Source organism: Macrotis lagotis, chromosome 1, assembly GCF_037893015.1.
Source record: "Macrotis lagotis isolate mMagLag1 chromosome 1, bilby.v1.9.chrom.fasta, whole genome shotgun sequence".
NCBI classification, from domain to species: Eukaryota; Metazoa; Chordata; class Mammalia; order Peramelemorphia; family Peramelidae; genus Macrotis; species Macrotis lagotis.
Genome location: NC_133658.1, coordinates 276,733,062 through 276,751,747, shown reverse-complemented (window position 1 = coordinate 276,751,747; position 18,686 = coordinate 276,733,062). Strand labels below are relative to the sequence as shown.

Genomic DNA, 18,686 nt, shown 5'->3' with positions numbered 1-18,686 from the left:
AGAATTAATCAGACCCTTTTTGGGTTTGTTTTTTTTTTACAAGGCAACGGAATTAAGTGACTTGACCCAAGGTCACACTGCTAAGTAAGTATTAAGTGTCAGAGGTTAAATTTGAACTGGGGTCCTCCTGACTCCAGGGCCAGCTCTATCCACTGCATCACCTAGACACCCCCCAGATGGCACTTCTTTGAGCTACTTAGTAAAGGTCAATAATAGATAAATGCCATTCAGTTTGTCTACTGTAACAAAAAGTGACCTGCTTCCAGATGGAGACTATAGAATGATGACAATTGTAGAATAAATTAAAAGGTCTTCCAGGGGCAACATTTGTATGAGCTCAGTTGAAACACTGAACAAATGGCTTGAGTCGTTTGGTTTGTGAATACTGGAGAAATTATCATGACAATTCAAGGTCAAGTAATTGTAGAAACCACAGAAAGGATAGTCTTAAGGAGCCCAGATCTAATGACCAATGTAGATTGAACAAAGAAATGATGGAGATGGTATAGCACTGTACTACAAATTGTTAGAACCTAGCAAAGACCAACAAGTTATTACCTGGTAATTAGAATAATACATTAGAAGCATGTCTTTCATGGATTGACAGACAACAAATTTCTGTACTTCAAAATATCTTAGAGCATTCAGTCAGTAACTTCAGAGATCAAACTGCTACCTATAATAACATAGACATAACATTGAATCATTTAAAAAATGTTTTTGTTAGATTTCACTATCCCAAATTCATAATCTCCAGGCTACAAAAAAAAAAGATCAAGACATAAGGGCCAAGGAGATCAAAATCATATGGGAATTAATTAAAGCATCTATCACCCCTGTTGTCCTATTTGCTACTGGAGTTGTACCAAAGATGCTTTCAGTGAGCCTGAAAAGAACAAGTTTCTATCATAAGACTCTCATTTTCAATTACAGAAAAAGTAGTCATTCTGTGCAGTAATCCATAAAACACTGAGCTCTCATCCAGGGGCAGAAAAGCTGATATTCATCATCATGAAAATTTAATTTTTCAAAAGGTGAAGTGGGATAATTATTTGACCCAGGACTGTGTCTATCCAATCCCCATGGGAAAAGATAAAAACAATCTTAAGAACTAACATTTAAGATTTGTAAAGTACTTTACAAAAATTTTGTCACTTGAAACTCACACCAACAAGTTTCTATTACAATCTCTATTTGTAGAGATAAAGGAACTGAGATTGGGAGACATTAAGTGATATGGCCAGGATGATAAAACTAGTATTTATCTGAGGAATTTTTCAAATTGGAGTCTTCCTAATTCCAAATACAGTGCTCTATCCACTAATCCATAGTTTATATGAAGTATGTGAAAGGGTGAGTAGAGAGGGAGAAGCATGTTGGAAAACATTCAGATAAGGAACAATGGAGGGAGAAACAGAAACAGTATTGTTATGGGAGCATACTACAGACTATCTGAAAAGAAGAAAGGTATTCAGAGACAGAAAAGCTGATAAATTTGATTTGTCATAATGATAATTTCATTTTTCAAAAGGTCAAACAAACTGCTAAGGGAAAATGCTAATCTGAGTCCAATTCTAATCTGTACTTTGAAAGAAACTAGAGATGCTATGAGGGGGAAATGAGGAGGGAAGTGCATTCCAGCCATAGAGGGTCATGTATGCAAAGATATGAAGGCACATATGAAGATATTACATATGAAGATGTAATATCATGTAGGAAAAAGAGTTAGCAAGCCAGTTTGGCTGAGAATAGACAATTCATAGAGGGAAAGAATATGACATAAAATTAAAAAGGATGGAAGCCACATTATTAAATACCAAAGTAAGGGCTTTTATTTTGTTTCATAGACAGTAGGGAGTCGCCAAAGATTGGCAGAGAGGTACATGACATGATTAGATTATTGTTTTAAGAAAATAAATTTTGCAGCTGGGTACACATGTGCAATTGGAGAGGAAGAAACTGGAGAAAGAGAGACTAATTAGGAGATTTTTTTTAATAGTCTAAGTGAGAACTAACAAAGACCTGAACTAATGTAGAAGTTCTATTGAGTATAAGGGAAGAATGGGAAAATAAAAAGGTTGTAGAGGTAGCTCAATGAAACTTAGCAACCACCTGGATTAGATATGTGAGTATGAAGAAGAGAGAAAAAAGTGAAGAATCACACCAGGCTTGTGAACCCAGTTAACCTGATGATGTGCCATCAAGAGAAATTGTAAAAATCTCAAGGAAAAATATTTTTGAAAGGGGACTTAATTATGTACATGTCATCTGTAAAATGAGAGAGTCAGACAAGACCACCTCTGAGGACCCTTTCATTTCTCAATCTATAATCTCTAATTGAATTCACAGACTTCTCCAAACTCATTAGTTTTGGTTGAGTTGGTCTCATCATGAATCATACTACAAATCTCATATAATGGATATTTAGTACAGTTTCATCCTCAATATGCAGCTCAATTGCATCATTAGAGGTCATCCACCATTTTTTACAGATGTAGAAACTGAAGTTACAAGGGATGGAATGACTTGCCCAAGACCACAATGGGAGAATTGGGATTTGAACTCAGCTGCTCTGAGACCAAATCCAATGCTCTTCTCAGTATACCATGTTGCTTCTTGTCTGAGTCTGAAGTGCTATGGAATATGCAGGTGGAGATACTTACTGTTGGTTACATATTTAGGAAAGTTTCCTAAAGTTTAGGAAACATTTTTTTTTTGCTGTTTTATCTATCAACAGTATTAGAACGAAATAGTTAATACAGAATCAAAGATCGAGATAAGTGACATGGTCAGAGAACAACCAGCAGCCTTCAATATGTTCAAATTATGTTACCAGATGGTGCTGAAAGAACTGGCAGATGTGATTTCAGAACTCTCTGAAATATCATAGTGAGATATCCATAGGACTGGAAACGAACAAATGTCACAGTTTCTGAAAGAAAGAGGATATTGTCTATAGCCTATGGTATAGTAAACTTGCTGTCAGTTCCTAACAATATTCTGGAATATATTATCAAAGGAACAGTTTGGAGCATTTAGGAAGGCAAAGAGTGATTGCTGATCTGGTATATCTTCATCAAGACAGGTCTTGCCAAACTAACATCATTTCTTTTCTTTTTCTTTTTTGCAAGGTTATTAGATTAAAACAGGAAAATTTATTATATACATATAAAATTTATATGTACATATATACACACACATACACCTAAGATATGTGTGTGTAACCTGAGAGAATACCTGGATTTCCAGTAAGACATTTGACAGTTTCTTATGCTCATGGTTAAAATGAGTAAAGCATGAATCTGATGAAATATAATTGGTTGAATTTAGAACTGGTTAATTGACAAGACCTAAGGAGTCATCATTAATGCATTGGTGTCAACAAAAAGGGATAGGAGTCTGTCCTTGATCTCTTCATGTTCAACGTTTTTTTGTCAATACTTTGAGTGATGGTGTAGATGGTCTGCTTATCAGTATCAAAGTGAACAGCTAAAGCACTGGATAATAACACCAGGATCCAATGAGATTCTGACAGACTAATGAGATGAAATTTATAAGAATAAATGTAAAAAGTCCAGCTAGACAACAATTCACTTGATAAAATATCTGTGTTTTAGTGGACCAAAAGCTCAACATGAATTAATTGTAGATATATTTGCCTTTCCCTGCCTAAAAATGTCTGATGCTATCCCAGGCTGCATTAAGAGAATCACATGTCCAGAGTGAAGTTGATGAACCCATTAGGGGATAGGCCTGTAGTGATCTACACTGAGCACATCATCTCTGGATGATGAATACCTTCTAGCACTACCTTTTGTGAAGGGCGTTTGTTTACAAATTATAGCATAGCAGTCGGAAATTAATGTGGTGAAGAGACTGGAGGCCATACCATGTGAGATCCAGTTAAAAAACAGGGGACTATCAATAGATTTCCAGGGACTGTAAACTTTATTAAAATATTTTGACAATTATATTTTAATATAATTAGTTTCCCTTGTAATCCTACACATTTTTGTTTCATTTTTAAAGACATTCCTTCACCCTTCTGCACCCTAGTTGATAGTCTTTTAAAGTTGCTGCAATTGAACCACTGTGATAATGAAACTGAATTTATTTCTTGAAATGGGCAGCCTGGTGGTTCATTGCAGAATCAGTGTGGAAAGTCTTGTTCTGAGAATTATTCTGAGTAGGAGTTCTTCAAGTTTGTTTCACAATTCTGAGGTCCCTGACATAAAAAGGTTAACTACAGGGTTAAAAGAATTGAGATGCTTAGTTTATAGAAGAAAAGATTTGGGGGAAAGAGGTGGGTGATAAGATAGGATTTAGGAAAATAAATTTGGCTGTCTTCTTTATGTGAATGAATGGCTGTCCTTCAGTAAGAAGGATTCAAAGTGGGAGGTTTTTTGCTTGGCTCAGGTAATAGAACCAAGAGTCCTGGTTGGAAGTCACTGAGAGGAAACTGTCATCTAAATGTAAAGATAACTAGTACTCTCTAAAAGTACTTGGGGCTACTTTAGGAGGTTTTAAGTTCCCCTTTCCTGGATGTCTTTCATTGCTGGCTGGAAGACCACTTTTAAAGGCTGTTGTATGGTTTAGATTAGGGAAGGGACTCTGAGAACTCTTCCAATTTTAAGATTCTATGACTGAGAATTCATCATGGGGCAAATGAAAACCCCTTTGCCTAAATAATTGTGCCCTTGCCCAACTCTCTCATGAGACCCTTTTGCAGAGAATGGCATTTTCCTATCTTCCATCCTGATCAACATCTCAGTCACTTGAACAACTTGGATTGCTTCTGATTACACAATAGGTTTGGGGTTCTCCAGCCATCTTGCCTTTCTAATCACTTGACTTCCCAGTCTCCCTTTTTGCCACCCAGGGGAAAAACACAAGCCAGTAAGTACAACAGCAGAGATAACGAGGATGAGTAATTCAGCTTGGTACAACTCTCCCCAAAGTTCACAGAAGACAAACCTTTTCCTTGGTTTCCTCATTCCTAAAATAAGGATGACAATTTTTACACTCCCTGCTTCACGGAGTTGTTATTGAATCCATAGCACCTCAGTTTAAGAGGAATTTAATAGGGATTTCATAGGGCTTAAATCAGGATCAGAATAGTCCAATGGTTTTTCACCTTTGTTGATTAATGGATTCCTCTAGAAGGCTAATGAAGCCTATAGATCCTCTTTACAGAATCTTGTTACTAGGGGGTACAGTGGAGAGAGTATTGGGCCTGGAGTTCAAATTACATGTAAAGACAATGTTTTTAACATTCATTTAAAAAAATTTTTAGTTCCATATTTTCTCCCTTCTTCCTCCCTAGAATGGTAAGCAATATGATATATGTATATATACAATTATGTAAAACATTTCCAAATTAGATTGTGAAAGAAGAAAAACAGATCAAAATAAAGTGAAAATAGGATGCTTCAATCTGTTTTCAAACTCAGTCAGTTCTTTCTCTGGTTGTATATAGTATTTTTTTGTCATGGCCCATTCCATTGCTAAGAAGAGCTAAGTCATTCACGGGTAATCATTGCACTGTATTACTATTACTCTGTACAAAGTTCTGTTTCTATTTACTTCACTCTGTATCAGTTCATGTAAGTCTTTACAGGTTTTTCTAAAATAATTCTACTCATCATTTCTTATAGAACAATAGTATTCCATTAATTTATATACTTTAACTTGTTCAGCTGTTCCCAAATTGATGGGTATCCCCTCAGTTTCCACTTCTGTTGCAATAATCTAAGCCAAGAGTAGGGGTGGCTAAGTGGCGCAGTGGATAGAGCACCAGCCTTGGAGTCAGGAGTACCTGGGTTCAAATCCGGACTGAGACATTTAATAATTACCTAGCTGTGTGGCCTTGGGCAAGCCACTTAACCCCATTTGCTTTGCAAAAAAAAACCCCCAAAAAACCTAAAAAAAAGAGTGATGAGGGTCTGAACTAAAGGGATAGCTTTAAAAGGAAAGTCAGATGAGAAAGATGTGAAGGTAGAAATGATAAGAATTGACAGCTTCTTGAATTCATGGGTTCAGAGAGAGTGAGAAATTGAGGATAAGCACCTATTTCATGAAGAACGCTTGATTAATATCCTCTGTGTCTCCTTCTGTCATGAAAACCACCAATGAATAGCAAGCCTGAGAGCATTTACTTAGCCCAAAAGGCTTCCCACTTTGACCTGAGCTTGCTGTTTGAGGAAATAAATTCAGTTTCTTTAACAGGGTGATTCAATTACAACATCAACTAAGGTGCATAAGGGTGTTGCCTTCTGCCAGTCAGTACCATGTATGCCGATGGAATCTCAGATCCATGAAATGAAGAAAGTACAGAATTTAGAGTCAGAGTACCTGAATTTGAAGTCTCACTTTTTTAATACTTTTGTGACCTTGGTCAGACAATTCATTGAACCTCTCTTGGCCTCAGTTCCTCATCTGTAAAACAAGAACTAGATTGACTCTAAGGTAAGTTCTTATAGCTAAGAATCCATGACAAGATCCTATGATTAGATTATGTCCAAGGTTCCTTCTGGTGATCTTGTGAGGAATTGAAATAAAGCATACAAGACACAAGATCTATGTCCTTAAGGAACTAATATAGACTAGCACAGAAGAAAAAAGACACAGACAACTAGATAGAAAATGTTATTGAGATAGGATTAACTCTGCCTCTTTCCTTCCTCTCCAGGACCATGAGCATGCCACCTTTGAGGACATCCTGGGTATGACTATGTTCCCTTCCCCTTTCCTAGCCAAGAGATCCAGAGGCCAAAACCTGTCCCTGCTCCTCCCACACCCAGCAAAGAAGGGACCCTAGTATCTAATACTTGCCCCTTCCCTCAGACAGGGTCTCAATTGTCCAAGAGTCCAGAGTCTATCCCAACTCCTAAACTTCCTAGGAATCTTATGTGACCCCTCTTTGGAACTGGGAAGGTGGGAAGGAGGGAGAGAACATGGACCTTGGGAAGGGAGCTGGATGAAGTCAAGTCTGAGGATTTCTTTCCTTCCTCAGAGGAGATTGAGAAGAAGCTGAATATTTACCACAAAGGGGCCAAAATGTGGAAGATGCTAATCTTCTGTCAGGTAACTACCTCACCTAGACCCATGTGAGAGCCCCTCCTGGGGTGTGTGTGTGTGTGTGATTAGACATGTCTAGGTATGTTTGTGTGCACTGGGTTGGGTGGGGAAGTTGGTGTTCTAATCCTTGGAGGATCTGGGCTGAATCTAGGGCTCTAAAATCAGTGTCATCGATATCCCTCCATCCCTGCCCCCTACAGGGAGGCCCAGGTCACCTCTACCTACTCAAGAACAAAGTAGCCACATTTGCCAAAGTGGAAAAGGAAGAAGATATGATTCAGTGAGTGTGGTTCAGCCACCCTTTCTTTCTCCCATTCCCCACAAACCTTTTCACATAAACCAGTGAGTATAATCCAGGCCCCTTCCCCACCCCATCCCTTACCCCATTCTTCATGCCTTCTCAATTCTTGTAAACCACATTACCCTCATCCCTATGGCTGGTGCCCATGGGCACTCCACTAGCAAGTGCTCTGAACTGGGAGCCCAGGCTCCTGGATCCAAAGACAAGCTTTCTTTCCCCTGGTGGCAGCTTCTGGAAGCGCCTGAGTCGTCTGATGAGCAAGGTGAACCCTGAACCAAACGTCATCCACATCATGGGCTGTTACATCCTAGGGAATCCCAATGGGGAGAAGGTGAGGTTCCCCCCCCTTCTCCAATAACCCCATACCCTAATCTTTTAGCTAAATACTCCTGTTAGGGAAAAGGTGAGGGACCCCCTACTCCCAATCTTAAAGACCTTCTCAATCCAAGAACCCCCTGAGAGACAGGGAGAACCCAAGTATGAGACTGTCTCCTTAGTCTGGAATGAGGGACAGACTGGCTGACATTTCTGGATCCTACAATCAAGGAAACACACTCAGGGTCCCATTTCTCTCCCTTGTAGCTGTTTCAGAATCTCAAGACACTCATGATGCCCAATAGGGTGGATTTTGAGTCTCCTCTGGAATTGTCAGCACAAGGTGAGATCCCAGAATGACTCCCAAGAAGGGTCTGGTGGAGAGTTATGGGGGGAGGAGGTTATAGGGGACCAGACTGACAGGAACCTATTGGCTCCTGAAGATGAAGAGGGCCATTCTTCTTAAGGTACCTTTTCATAGTTCTCCTATCACTGTCCACTTCATTCCTCATCTCATCTCACCAGCTCCAAAGCTCAGAGAGATCTAGAATAATAATTTGGATTGAATAACTGGGACTTTATCACCACATCCAAGGGGCAAGATTATTTCCTGGGGCAATCTTCCATCCTTCCATCCCCACAACTTCCTCTGTTGTCCCTTGCTATACCATGGATGCAAGTGTCCCAACTCCTGGGTCACCACCTCCAGGATCATGTCACTGTGATACCCCTTCTCCCACCTTCCCTGATGCCATCACCATCCCACCCCTGCCTCTCCTTAGGATGGGAAGGATCAGTTCATTATAATCACTGCATTGGGGGAATGAGGGAGGGGCTCTCAAAAGGACAGATCACCCTTGTTCCAGTATTACTACACCCAACTAGAGTAGACTGATTGGAGATCCACAACATCCTTCTCACTGGGGTTGCCCATGACAGTCCTTAGGTTCACTGGTGAGAAATCTTACTTGTCCATCTGTTCCCCAACAGATGGGGCCTTGTGTTTTGAGGTCTTGACCCAACTTTTGATACCCATTCAACTGAATTTTCATCTAATTACTTACTAGTTCTTAGTTACTACTCTCTATCTCCCCCATTGTCAAGGCTGTGGGTTTCTGAGCAGGTAGGAGAGAGAAGAGAGATTTCTCAGGCATATATACCTCTCCATATTCCCAAGCTAACTATACCTCTTTATCTTCTCTCCTGCTTAGGCAAGCAGATGATTGAAACTTACTTTGATTTCCGACTGTATCGTCTCTGGAAGACACGCCAGCATTCCAAGCTGCTTGACTATGATGACATCTTGTGAGACTGGCAAGGACTAGTTCACCTGCTGCCCAGCTGCCCACCATCCCCCTCGACAGCCACTGATCGAGACACTTTGTTTTCTGGATGGCCTGGTCAGGGCTAGGAAAGTGCCCTCCCAGCCACATGGAGCCTAGAGGAGGTTATGGAGAGGCCCCATCGCAGAGCTGCTCCCAAGAGGCCACAGCTGAGGGACTGTACTGCGTCCATTTGGGACTAGTTTGTTTTTGGTGTCTCCTGCTCAGAATTTGCCTCAGGTCCTCCCCAGACGTTCCAGAGCTCAGGTTTTCTCATAGAACCAACCCGACGTCTGCACTAACTAACAGTGGGCTCAGTGGCCCACCAGGTAGAGCAGGGGGAACTCTCTTCCTTGCAGGAAGTTAAACTTGGCCCCCAAGAAAATTCAGAGGCCAGACCAAGCCTCAGCTGGAGACCCACAAGGGTCCAAAGCTCTTGGAAAGAGAAGAGTTGACTCCTGTAGGTTTCATAGAAAATAAGTGCACTTTTTTAATCACTAAAGGGATTTAAAAGCGCAAAATGCTATTTAATTAGTTAAGGTAACTCACCAGTAGATGAAGCGTTCCAGTCTGCTAGACAGTATATTCAGGATAGTGATATATCTTCTGTAGACATATTTAATCACCAGCAGTGTGGTTTTCCTGTCGCTGGCAGCTCTGTTCTTGCCCAGGCCCAAGAGCACCTGGAGCCTGGCTTCTATGTGCCTGGCCCCAAGAGCAGCCAGAGTCTGATTTCTTGTATATGTGGCCCCAAGAGTGACTAGAGGATGATTCCTGCCCCCCTGTACTTGACCCTAAGGTCCAGAGGCACCTGATTTCTTGCATATATGGCCCCAAAGGTGCCCAGCACTAATCGGATGTGCTTTTATTACTTCCCTTAGAATTGACCTCTACTTCATTATTTGTTGAAGGCCATATGCCCAAGGTTTGCTCAACTTATGAAACCTAGAAGCTTCCCCTGGGCTACAACTGGGGCAGGAAACCCTAGCCCCTATTGTGACTATTTGTCCCAGGAGGATGTGGTCCTTTGCATAGCAGAGGACTGAACCTCCTGGTTCTAGGGGAGACCTATTTACTAAGTATTTTAGTAATCTCTAAAGAGGAGCTGCCAACCTAATTTATTACTTGACAAGGTTGGCTCAGAGATCTTTGTGGCTGTTGAGTTCTGCATTTCTTGCATTTCTCTGGCCATCTCTGGCTCCTTTAACTGAGGAAGAAGTAAGCATGTTTCGGGCTCTGGTTTTCAAGAAGCTGGGGTCCTGGCTTAGGTACTGCCTCAGAAGAGATGTTTTGGGATTGGAGGTGGCCCCATCTAAGCCCCAGAATTTTTACAGAAGATGATTGGTGCCCATGTGTCTATCTCTTCATAGTTGGGGGGAGGCCAGAGAACAGTTTGTTTGGGATGGGAACAAGGAAGGGCCTGAGCTTCTCACTATCTTGTGGGGTTCTGACTCTTCAGGACCATTTCTTAGAGTGTAACTGTGTTGCTGCTGTGTGGGGGGTTTGGTGCCCTGCAGCTGGGGCAGTGTATGATATTATTGAGAGAGCTGCCACATTAAACCCTGACACATGATCTTCTCTATGCTGGAGCTACCTCCCTCTCTATTTCCTCAGGAACTTTGTCCCTAACTTCTGTTTCTACCCTTCACATGAGTCCATTTGCAATTTTCCTGGAGGAAGTGGCCCTGAAAATCACCCTGGCTGCTGGAGTACCCCATATATCCTCCATATACCCTCCAGATCTACCCTCAGTTTCTACCTATTATTTCTCTTATATCAGAGAACTTTCTTCCTCCCCCATTCCACTCCACCTCTGACCCACCTCCCCATAAACCCAGAATTTGATCTGACTTCAGCCTGCTAGTCTCAGCTCCAACCTGTAAGCTCTTTTGTCACCTAATTTCACCTAACCTTGATGTCATGACCTCCCGGTCCAACCTACATGCATGATAGGCTTTCTAGTCACCACTTGTTCCTCCATAGCCCACTCCCATCCCCCTGGTGCAAGATAGCTGTATAAGGAGTAGCCCAACCCTCCATCCCCATCTCTCTGTTTCCTGGCTCTTAAGGAAATGAGTATGTGTAATATAATACAACAAACATTTATTAGGTATCTACTAGATGTTAATTCCCATCCTCCTCTGGAGATCCATATCTACATTTGAGGAGTGGGATAAAACACAAAACTAAAATGTGTAGTGTTACAGAAGTACAAGATGATGATAAAATTAAGCACTGTGAACTCCAAGGGAAAAGGTCATCATGAGAAGATTATTAGGAGGAGATAACATTCAAGTTAATATGTAAAGAAAGAGTAGAATTTCAAGAGATGAAAAAAAGAAGACATTCCAAGCTCAGAATAAATAGCCTGAGCTAAGGTGTGGAGGTGGGATAGTTCAGTGAGTAGAACAAGGGTGGAGAAGTAGAGCATATAAGAAGGGCAGTAATATGAGAAGGCTGGAAAGGTAGAGTGGCATGAGACTACGAATGACCATGGATGCCAAGCAAAGGAATTTGAATTTGACATGTTTATAACAGGGAACCATTAAAGAATATTATTGAACCAAGGAGCAGCAATAACAAATCAGTGCATAAAGGTTAGTATGGCAGCAATGTTGTGAAGGATAAGCAAGGAGGAGAGAATGAGAGTGGAGTATGTGTGACTGTATAATACAAAACCTAGTTAGTTGGATGATATTGAGAACCAATCCTAGAGTAGTGACAATGGAAGCAGTAAAGAAGAAATGGTTAGGAGAGATGTTGTGGTGATATTGATAGTAGTTACCCATTGAATGGGTATAAATGAGGGAGATCAGAGTCAAAGATTACCCAGAAGTTACAAACCTTGGAAGAACAGGTGAGCATTGGTGGCATGTAGAGTAATAGTAATGTCAAGAGGAAGAATGCATTTGAGATAGGTTTTAGACATGTCGAATTTGAACCCTTTAGTGGTGTTTAAAGCTCAAAAGAGAAAGATCAGAGGTGAAGATTTAAGTTTTGGATTTACTTGCAAAGTAGCTGTTGGAGCCATAGAAGTGAATAAGACTACTGATGAAGTTGGTGTAGAAAAAGGTAAACCCATATGAGTCTGTCTGTATTTGTGCAGTTAATGCTGCTAACTGCATCCCAGTTCTGAGCCCAAGCTTAAGAAGCCTAGGAATTGTGTTCTTTTTTTTTTTTTTTTTTTTTTTTTTTACGTTTTTGCAAGGCAAACAGGGTTAAGTGGCTTGCCCAAGGCCACACAGCTAGGTAATTATTAAGTGTCTGAGACTGGATTTGGGAATTGTGTTCTTTGAAGCTCCCAGGGTATCTATATCCAATCCTGAAATTGTTTTATCTTTTTTACTTCCTGTAAAATGAGACTCAGAGCAGCGAATCTAAGAACATTCCTCCAGGCCATTCTAGCTCTGAGGTGACTTGAAGGAATGCTCTCTCCCATGGGGTCCAGAGCCCCACAGACCTCTCTCTACAGTGAGCCACCACTTCTGAAGAGTGGGTAGAACCCTTTTATTCATATATCCTCCCAGAAATCGTCTTCCTGGGGAGTCTTTGAACCTGCTTGTCTCTGGGAGATGAGATGAGATAATGCCAACTAAGCAAGCATCAGAATCATCAGGGTCTTCTTCATGTGTATATGAGGGACTGGATAAGCTCCACTCTTCTTTTTGGCTAGGAAGGACCTGGGGTCTATATCATGGCTTGATTACAGTCAAGAGGAATGAGCCAGACACATGCTTTTTTTTTATTTTTTTTTTCTAGTTACAAAGATAGTTTTTTAACATTAGTTTTTTGCAAACTTTTAAGTTCCATGTTTTTCTACCACCCTCCCTTTTCTCACCCATCCTCATGGCAGCAAATAATATACTATAGACTGTATGTGTACAATCCAACACACATTTTTTAAGCTGCTCTGAGGATTATAAAGTGCTTTATCACACCAATCCTGTGAGATAGTACAAGTGTTATTATCCCAATTTAACAGATAAGGAGACAGAGACCCAGAGAACGGAAATGACAAATAGCTTGTAATTGAACCTAGGTCTCCTTATTCTCAATCTGGTGAACTCTTAGGAAGAAATACTCCACCAAAGAAGGGACTAATATTGAGAGTTGTTTCCTAAAGGTCTAGGGATGGGGAAAAAGGAATGAAAGAACAAGAAGTTTCCCTGGGGGAGGTGAACCTGTATCTGCTTTTGGGGAAGGAAATGATCCAGGCTAGTTCATGGAGGTGATCAAGAGTGTGCCCAAGACAAGTGAGAGGCTGGACACTGTCAGGAGGAAAGTCACCAAGATCTTTCACTCCAACCTGAGGAGTGAGGAACTGTTGATATCTGAGGAGCCACAACAGAGGAGCAATCCCCAGACATCATCCCCTACTGATAAACTGTTTTTGCCATGCTTCTCCCAACATGGCGCTCAAAGCAAATTCCTTCCAGGCAACCTTCTGGGATTAGCCCTACTAGCGGTGGTCCCTCCTTGCCACTACAAAATAGCATAGGATTACAAAATTTAGGTTTTGTAGGTCCTTTGAGATCATCTAGTCCCATCTCCTTTTTTTTGTACAGTTGAAAGGTTGTAGCTTGTCCAAGGTCACTTAAAGCAGAACTGGAACTCTCCTAGGTTATCTTGACTCCAAACTCAGGGCTCTTGGGCACTTTCCATCCATTGTCCTGATTTTCCAAAACATTCTGGACATTTAAATTCCCTTGCTCTTGCTGTACCTCTTTGTGGATGAAAGTACCAGAAGAGGGTGGAAGTGACCAATGTCAAGAAGCTTGGAAGAAAGAAGAAAATCCTGCTTTCATCTGGGGATCTTCCTCATCCTGATTCAAAGAATGGCAGGGCCATTTCAGTGCCCCAAGTCAAGAAGGTTCAAACTGAAGTCAGTGTAAATGTTTCATTTCACTAGAGTTCAGAAGAGAGAGAAACCAGTAAAGGATGGAATAGGGAAGGGCATAGGGGAATGGAAGGATAGAAGACCACTTGGCTGGACTGAAAAAGACAAGCTTCCAGTTGAGCAAAGGATCACAACTGAGAATGGGCAGGGGCAAGTTGGAGATACTTTGAGGAAACTAAGTCTGGCAGGACAATATAGTGGGAGTGGTCAGGGATAGCTCCTATGGGAAAAGAGGATGTGTCTGATGAGTGGGGGGTGAGGGTATGGGGCAGGGGGTTGTGGGAGTGTTGGGCACGCTCAAACAGGAGAATTTAACAACAATCAGATGAATCCACTCTCACACCCACACTCTTCCTGCCCCACCTCCCATCTCCACAGGTCTTATTTTGCAGGTTCCTAGAACCTGCACGTAAAACAGCTCATGCCTCCCTCGTGGGAGCAATATTATCCTTAGGAGTATGTTCCCTAGGACAATGAGCCTATCAAGTCAAGCCTAGATGTGACTTAACAGTGTTTTGTAAAAAGCAAGGAGCTCCAGCTACCACTTCTGTAATCGTGTCTAACTGAATTGTTTTCTCCAATTCCCATAAAACAGGCCTACAGTACACCCTCATTGTTCTCGGTGTACATTCCCCACACACAAATAAAACTCAACTAGGTCATAAACCTGTCCTGCAAACTCTTTTCTGCTTTAATAAACCTTAGCGAAACCTTTAATCATGTTTTCTGCTTCCTAAGAAGGGAGAAGAAGAATCATGGGCCCCAGTGCTGAAAGCTGTCCAGGGTGACAGTTTCTTTTTCAGCTCTAAAAAAACAAGATGCCTATCCCAGCAAGGCCCTGCTGAGCTAGGTTCAAAACTGGGATCCTTTCCTTTAGAGCAGGGCCCATCCATGGCTGTCTAAAGCCCTTCAAATCATTTGGTCTGATGATGCCAAAGCAACCATGGGTGGAACTCAAAATCCAATAAATCTAGAAGCTTCTTAGAGATAAATTAATTAAATGTTTGACAAAATTTAGCAGGCCAGTTTTTAAGTTGATAATTTTGTATGACCCATGAATTATGTTATAAATATCCAAATGGCCCTTGACAGAAAAAAAGCTCAGGTTTCCTCATTCCTTTCATCATTCACAGCTGGTTCCCAGGGCTTGATATGAGTCTAATAATGTTAACGTCATAGAAGAAGCTGATTTTATAGTGAAATTCTAGTTTAATGTGAAAAGCTCACATTTCCACAATACTTCAGAGTTTAACTCGTGGAGCAGCTGGTTATGGACATGAGTTTGCCTCTATAGAGTTAGTCCCAATCAGATGCAACAAACTACTGAGAGCTGAAGATAAAAGAGACAAGATCCTTCTGGGAGGATGTAATGTGTAAACAGAGTAGGATACACAGAGGAAAGTATAGGGAACAGAATTATGCACAATAATTTTGGAAAGATAAACCGGATTTATGGAGAGTTTTTTTAATTTATTTTGAATTTTACAATTTTCCCCCTAATCTCACTTCCCTCCCCCACCCCCACAAAAAGCAGTCTGTTAGTCTTTACATTGTTTCCGTGGCATACAGTGATCCATGTTAAATGTGATGAGAGAGAAATCATATTATGGAGAGTTTTTAATATCAAAATGTTTGTGGTTTATAACACCGGAAATGTCAGTTGAGAAAGCATGGTGAAAGAGATGAAGAGATTTATTCAATCATTCAGTTAATAAGTGGTGGCACCAGGAGACAAACCAGGGCTCCAGTGCCCCAAGCCAGAGCTCTTTCCCCTACATCAATCAGTCAATCACCCCCCAACTACTTATCACCAGGCTGCCCCCCCACTCACATAGCATCACAGAAGGAAGTAGTACAGTTCTTACTCAACCTCTGTTGGGTGGTGCCACTTGCAGAAGATGGGGGGGGCCTCCAGAAAAGGAGGGAGGGAAGGAGGCAGTGGGGTGAATTGGTGACTTCTTGAATAAGATGGAGAGAGCTCTCAGGCAGCAATCCTCTGTTCCCACAGCAGCCCTGACTGAACATCTTTGTTTATGGCTAATTCGGGAACTAGAGTTCCCCTGCTGCCGCTCACCCCCTGTTCTGAAAATCACCCCATTTCTTTTGCTGTCCAGTCATTTCACTCATGTCCAATTCTTTGTGATCCTATTTGAGGTTTCCCTGGCAAAGATACTGGAGTGGTTGCCATTTCTTCCACAAGTTCATTTTATAGCTGAGGAAACTGAGGCAAACAGGGTGAAGTGATTTGTCCAGGGTCACATAGCTAGTATCTGAGATCAGATTTGAAATCAGGAAGATGAGTCCTCTGACTGTAGGTCCAGCAATCCCTCTATCCACCGCTCAACCTATCTGCCTTCACTCAACTTCTACCCTGCTGAAAAAAGTACAGCTGTGTGCCCTTTAACATTTCCTGCTCTTCTAGGGATTAGTTAAGATTCTCTTTACAAGCCAGGCCTATTTTTTTTGTCATTAATTTCTTTTGGGGGGGGATTGTTATTTTATTTTTTCCAATTACATACAAAGATCGCTTTCAACATTCATCCTTTTTGTAAGCTTTTGAGTTCTACATTTTTCTACCTCCTTCCTTTCCCTCCCTCCTCCCCATGACATTCAAGTAACCTGATATAGGTTATATATGTACAATCATATTTAATATATTTCCATATTAGTCATGTTGTGAAAGAAGAATCTGAACTAAAGGGGAAAAACCCATGAGAAAGTTTTTAAAAAGTTAAAAAACATAAAACAAGTTTTAAAAAGTAAAAATAGTATGCTTTGGTCTGCATTCACACTCCACAGTTTTTTCTCTGGACATGGATGGTATTTTCCATCACAAGTCTTTTAGAATTATCCTTGATCAGAGAACTACTGAGAGAAGCTAAGTCCATCAGAGTTGATCATCTTGTTGGGGTTAAATAAAACTTTGAATATGAGCTAAGCCTGCTTGAGATATAGAAATATAGTCATGAGAGAATCCCTCCCAAGTCCTTTGACTTTTCATGCCAGGCCTGAGAAGGTATCTCCCTATGTGTCCTTCTTTATCTCCAGAGCCCCATGAATAGCCTTTTCTCCTAAGAATAGTTTCCTCTCTCTGCTCTGAGGAGATATCTTGTAGTTAGATCATCCCCTCATCCCTTTTCCCTGGGAATTTAGCAGATCAAAGACCCTAACACCTAGACAGCTGAGACTGGGGGAGGGGTGGTCAAAATGTCCTATTTAAATTCACTATGCTCTCCTTTAGGCAGGCAATTAGTGTGACCTGAACTAATTGTCTTCTACTACTCCCAAGCAAAGGGATCATTTGTTCCTATGTTTGTTCTCTCACAAAACTGAAGCTGAACTGGGATACCATAGACCCTTGACTAGAGGGACTTTTAACCCCTGGGGGGGGGGGTCCTCTGGTAAACAGCTACAATCACTCAGTAGTGTTAACATGTACAATGTTCTTCTGGTTCTGCTTGCTCCACTCAGCATCAGTTCATGTAGATCTTTCCAGGATTTTCTGAAGTCTACCTGTTCATGATTTCTTTTTTTTTAATTTTTATTTATTTAAGGCAATGGGGTTAAGTGACTTGCCCAAGGTCACACAGCCAGGTAATTATTAAACGTATGAGGTCACATTTGAACTCAGGTCTTCCTGTCTCCAGGGCTGGTGTTCTATCCACTGCACTACCTAGCTGCCCCTGTTCATGATTTCTCACAGAACAATCAACCTCCATCACATTCATTTTAGTTTATGCATTTAAAAATACTATTCTGAGAAGTGTTTCATAGATTTCCTCAGTCTGTTGAAGGGAATCATGCCACTTGAAAAAGCTATGAGACGCTGTTTTAAGTCAGCCAAATTCCTTACATACATTTTTTCATTTTCTGCTTGGGACTGCTCCTCTGAGGTATGGAGTCCAAGTTACCTCTATTGCCTCCCTTCCTCACCAATAGATCAAGAAACTAAAGCTCAGAAAGGTCAAATGACTTCAGATCACAGATTTAGAGCCAGGAGGGACCTTCAAGGACCTGCAGTCCCAGTCCTTCATATTTCAGATGAAGAACTGAGACCAAGATTAGAGGGCCCATGCAGAGTCACACAGCTAGGGCCTCCTTATGATTACCCAGATAATACCTAAATATCAGAAGCAGGAGCTGAACCCTCGTTTTCCTAGTTCCAAGTTCAGTAATCCCTTACTCCATTACTCCATATTCCTATTGAAAACCTCTTTTTTTCCCAAATAGTTTAGATGCCACCTCCTCCATGAAGTCTTTTTAAAAGTATGAACTTAATCATTATCAATATCAGGCATTTGTTAAACACCTACTGTTTACCAAATACTGAATTAAGTGTCATGAATTACAGGAAAAGCAACAGTCTCTCTGCTCTTAGAGAAGCTCAGTCTGATGGGAAGACAATAGGCAAACCATTACATATAAACAAGTTATGGACAGGATTAATTGGGGAATAAAGGGAAGAGACTAGGAACTGGGACTGGGAAAGCCTTCTTGTAAAAGGTGGGATTTTAACAGAGACTTGAAGGAAGTCCAGACGTAGAGAAGAATAAATGGAATCACAAGAGGGATGGAGAAGCAAGGAGTCCACAAACATCACAACATACAAAGAATAAAAAAAGATATCACATTCGTGATCATAAATGGCTCCCTTTCAGAAATGAAGTTCCTCAAATACTTATAGGGGACAAATGTCTTATATATTCATAATTGGAAAGAAATTTATTCCAACTCATCATTTTACAAAAGACGAAACTATCTTAGAGAGACAAGA

The 18,686-nt window shown here is 41.0% G+C and overlaps 1 protein-coding gene across 4 annotated transcripts in view; it reads left to right on the top strand.

Moving 5' to 3' along the window:
• Window positions 1-14,689, top strand: part of NSMF (NMDA receptor synaptonuclear signaling and neuronal migration factor) — a 34,280-nt gene extending 19,591 nt beyond the window's left edge. For 2 of the 4 annotated variants that reach the window (XM_074210563.1, XM_074210564.1), the window contains 6 exons: window positions 6,689-6,722; window positions 7,013-7,083; window positions 7,278-7,357; window positions 7,607-7,709; window positions 7,961-8,036; window positions 8,905-14,689. In XM_074210563.1, coding sequence (XP_074066664.1) covers window positions 6,689-6,722; window positions 7,013-7,083; window positions 7,278-7,357; window positions 7,607-7,709; window positions 7,961-8,036; window positions 8,905-9,002 — 462 coding nt within the window. In that variant the 3' untranslated portion in view covers window positions 9,003-14,689. The remainder of the gene's footprint in view (window positions 1-6,688; window positions 6,723-7,012; window positions 7,084-7,277; window positions 7,358-7,606; window positions 7,710-7,960; window positions 8,037-8,904) is intronic. The other 2 variants (XM_074210560.1, XM_074210561.1) reach the window with 2 other exon arrangements.
• The last annotated feature ends 3,997 nt before the right edge of the window (window positions 14,690-18,686 follow it).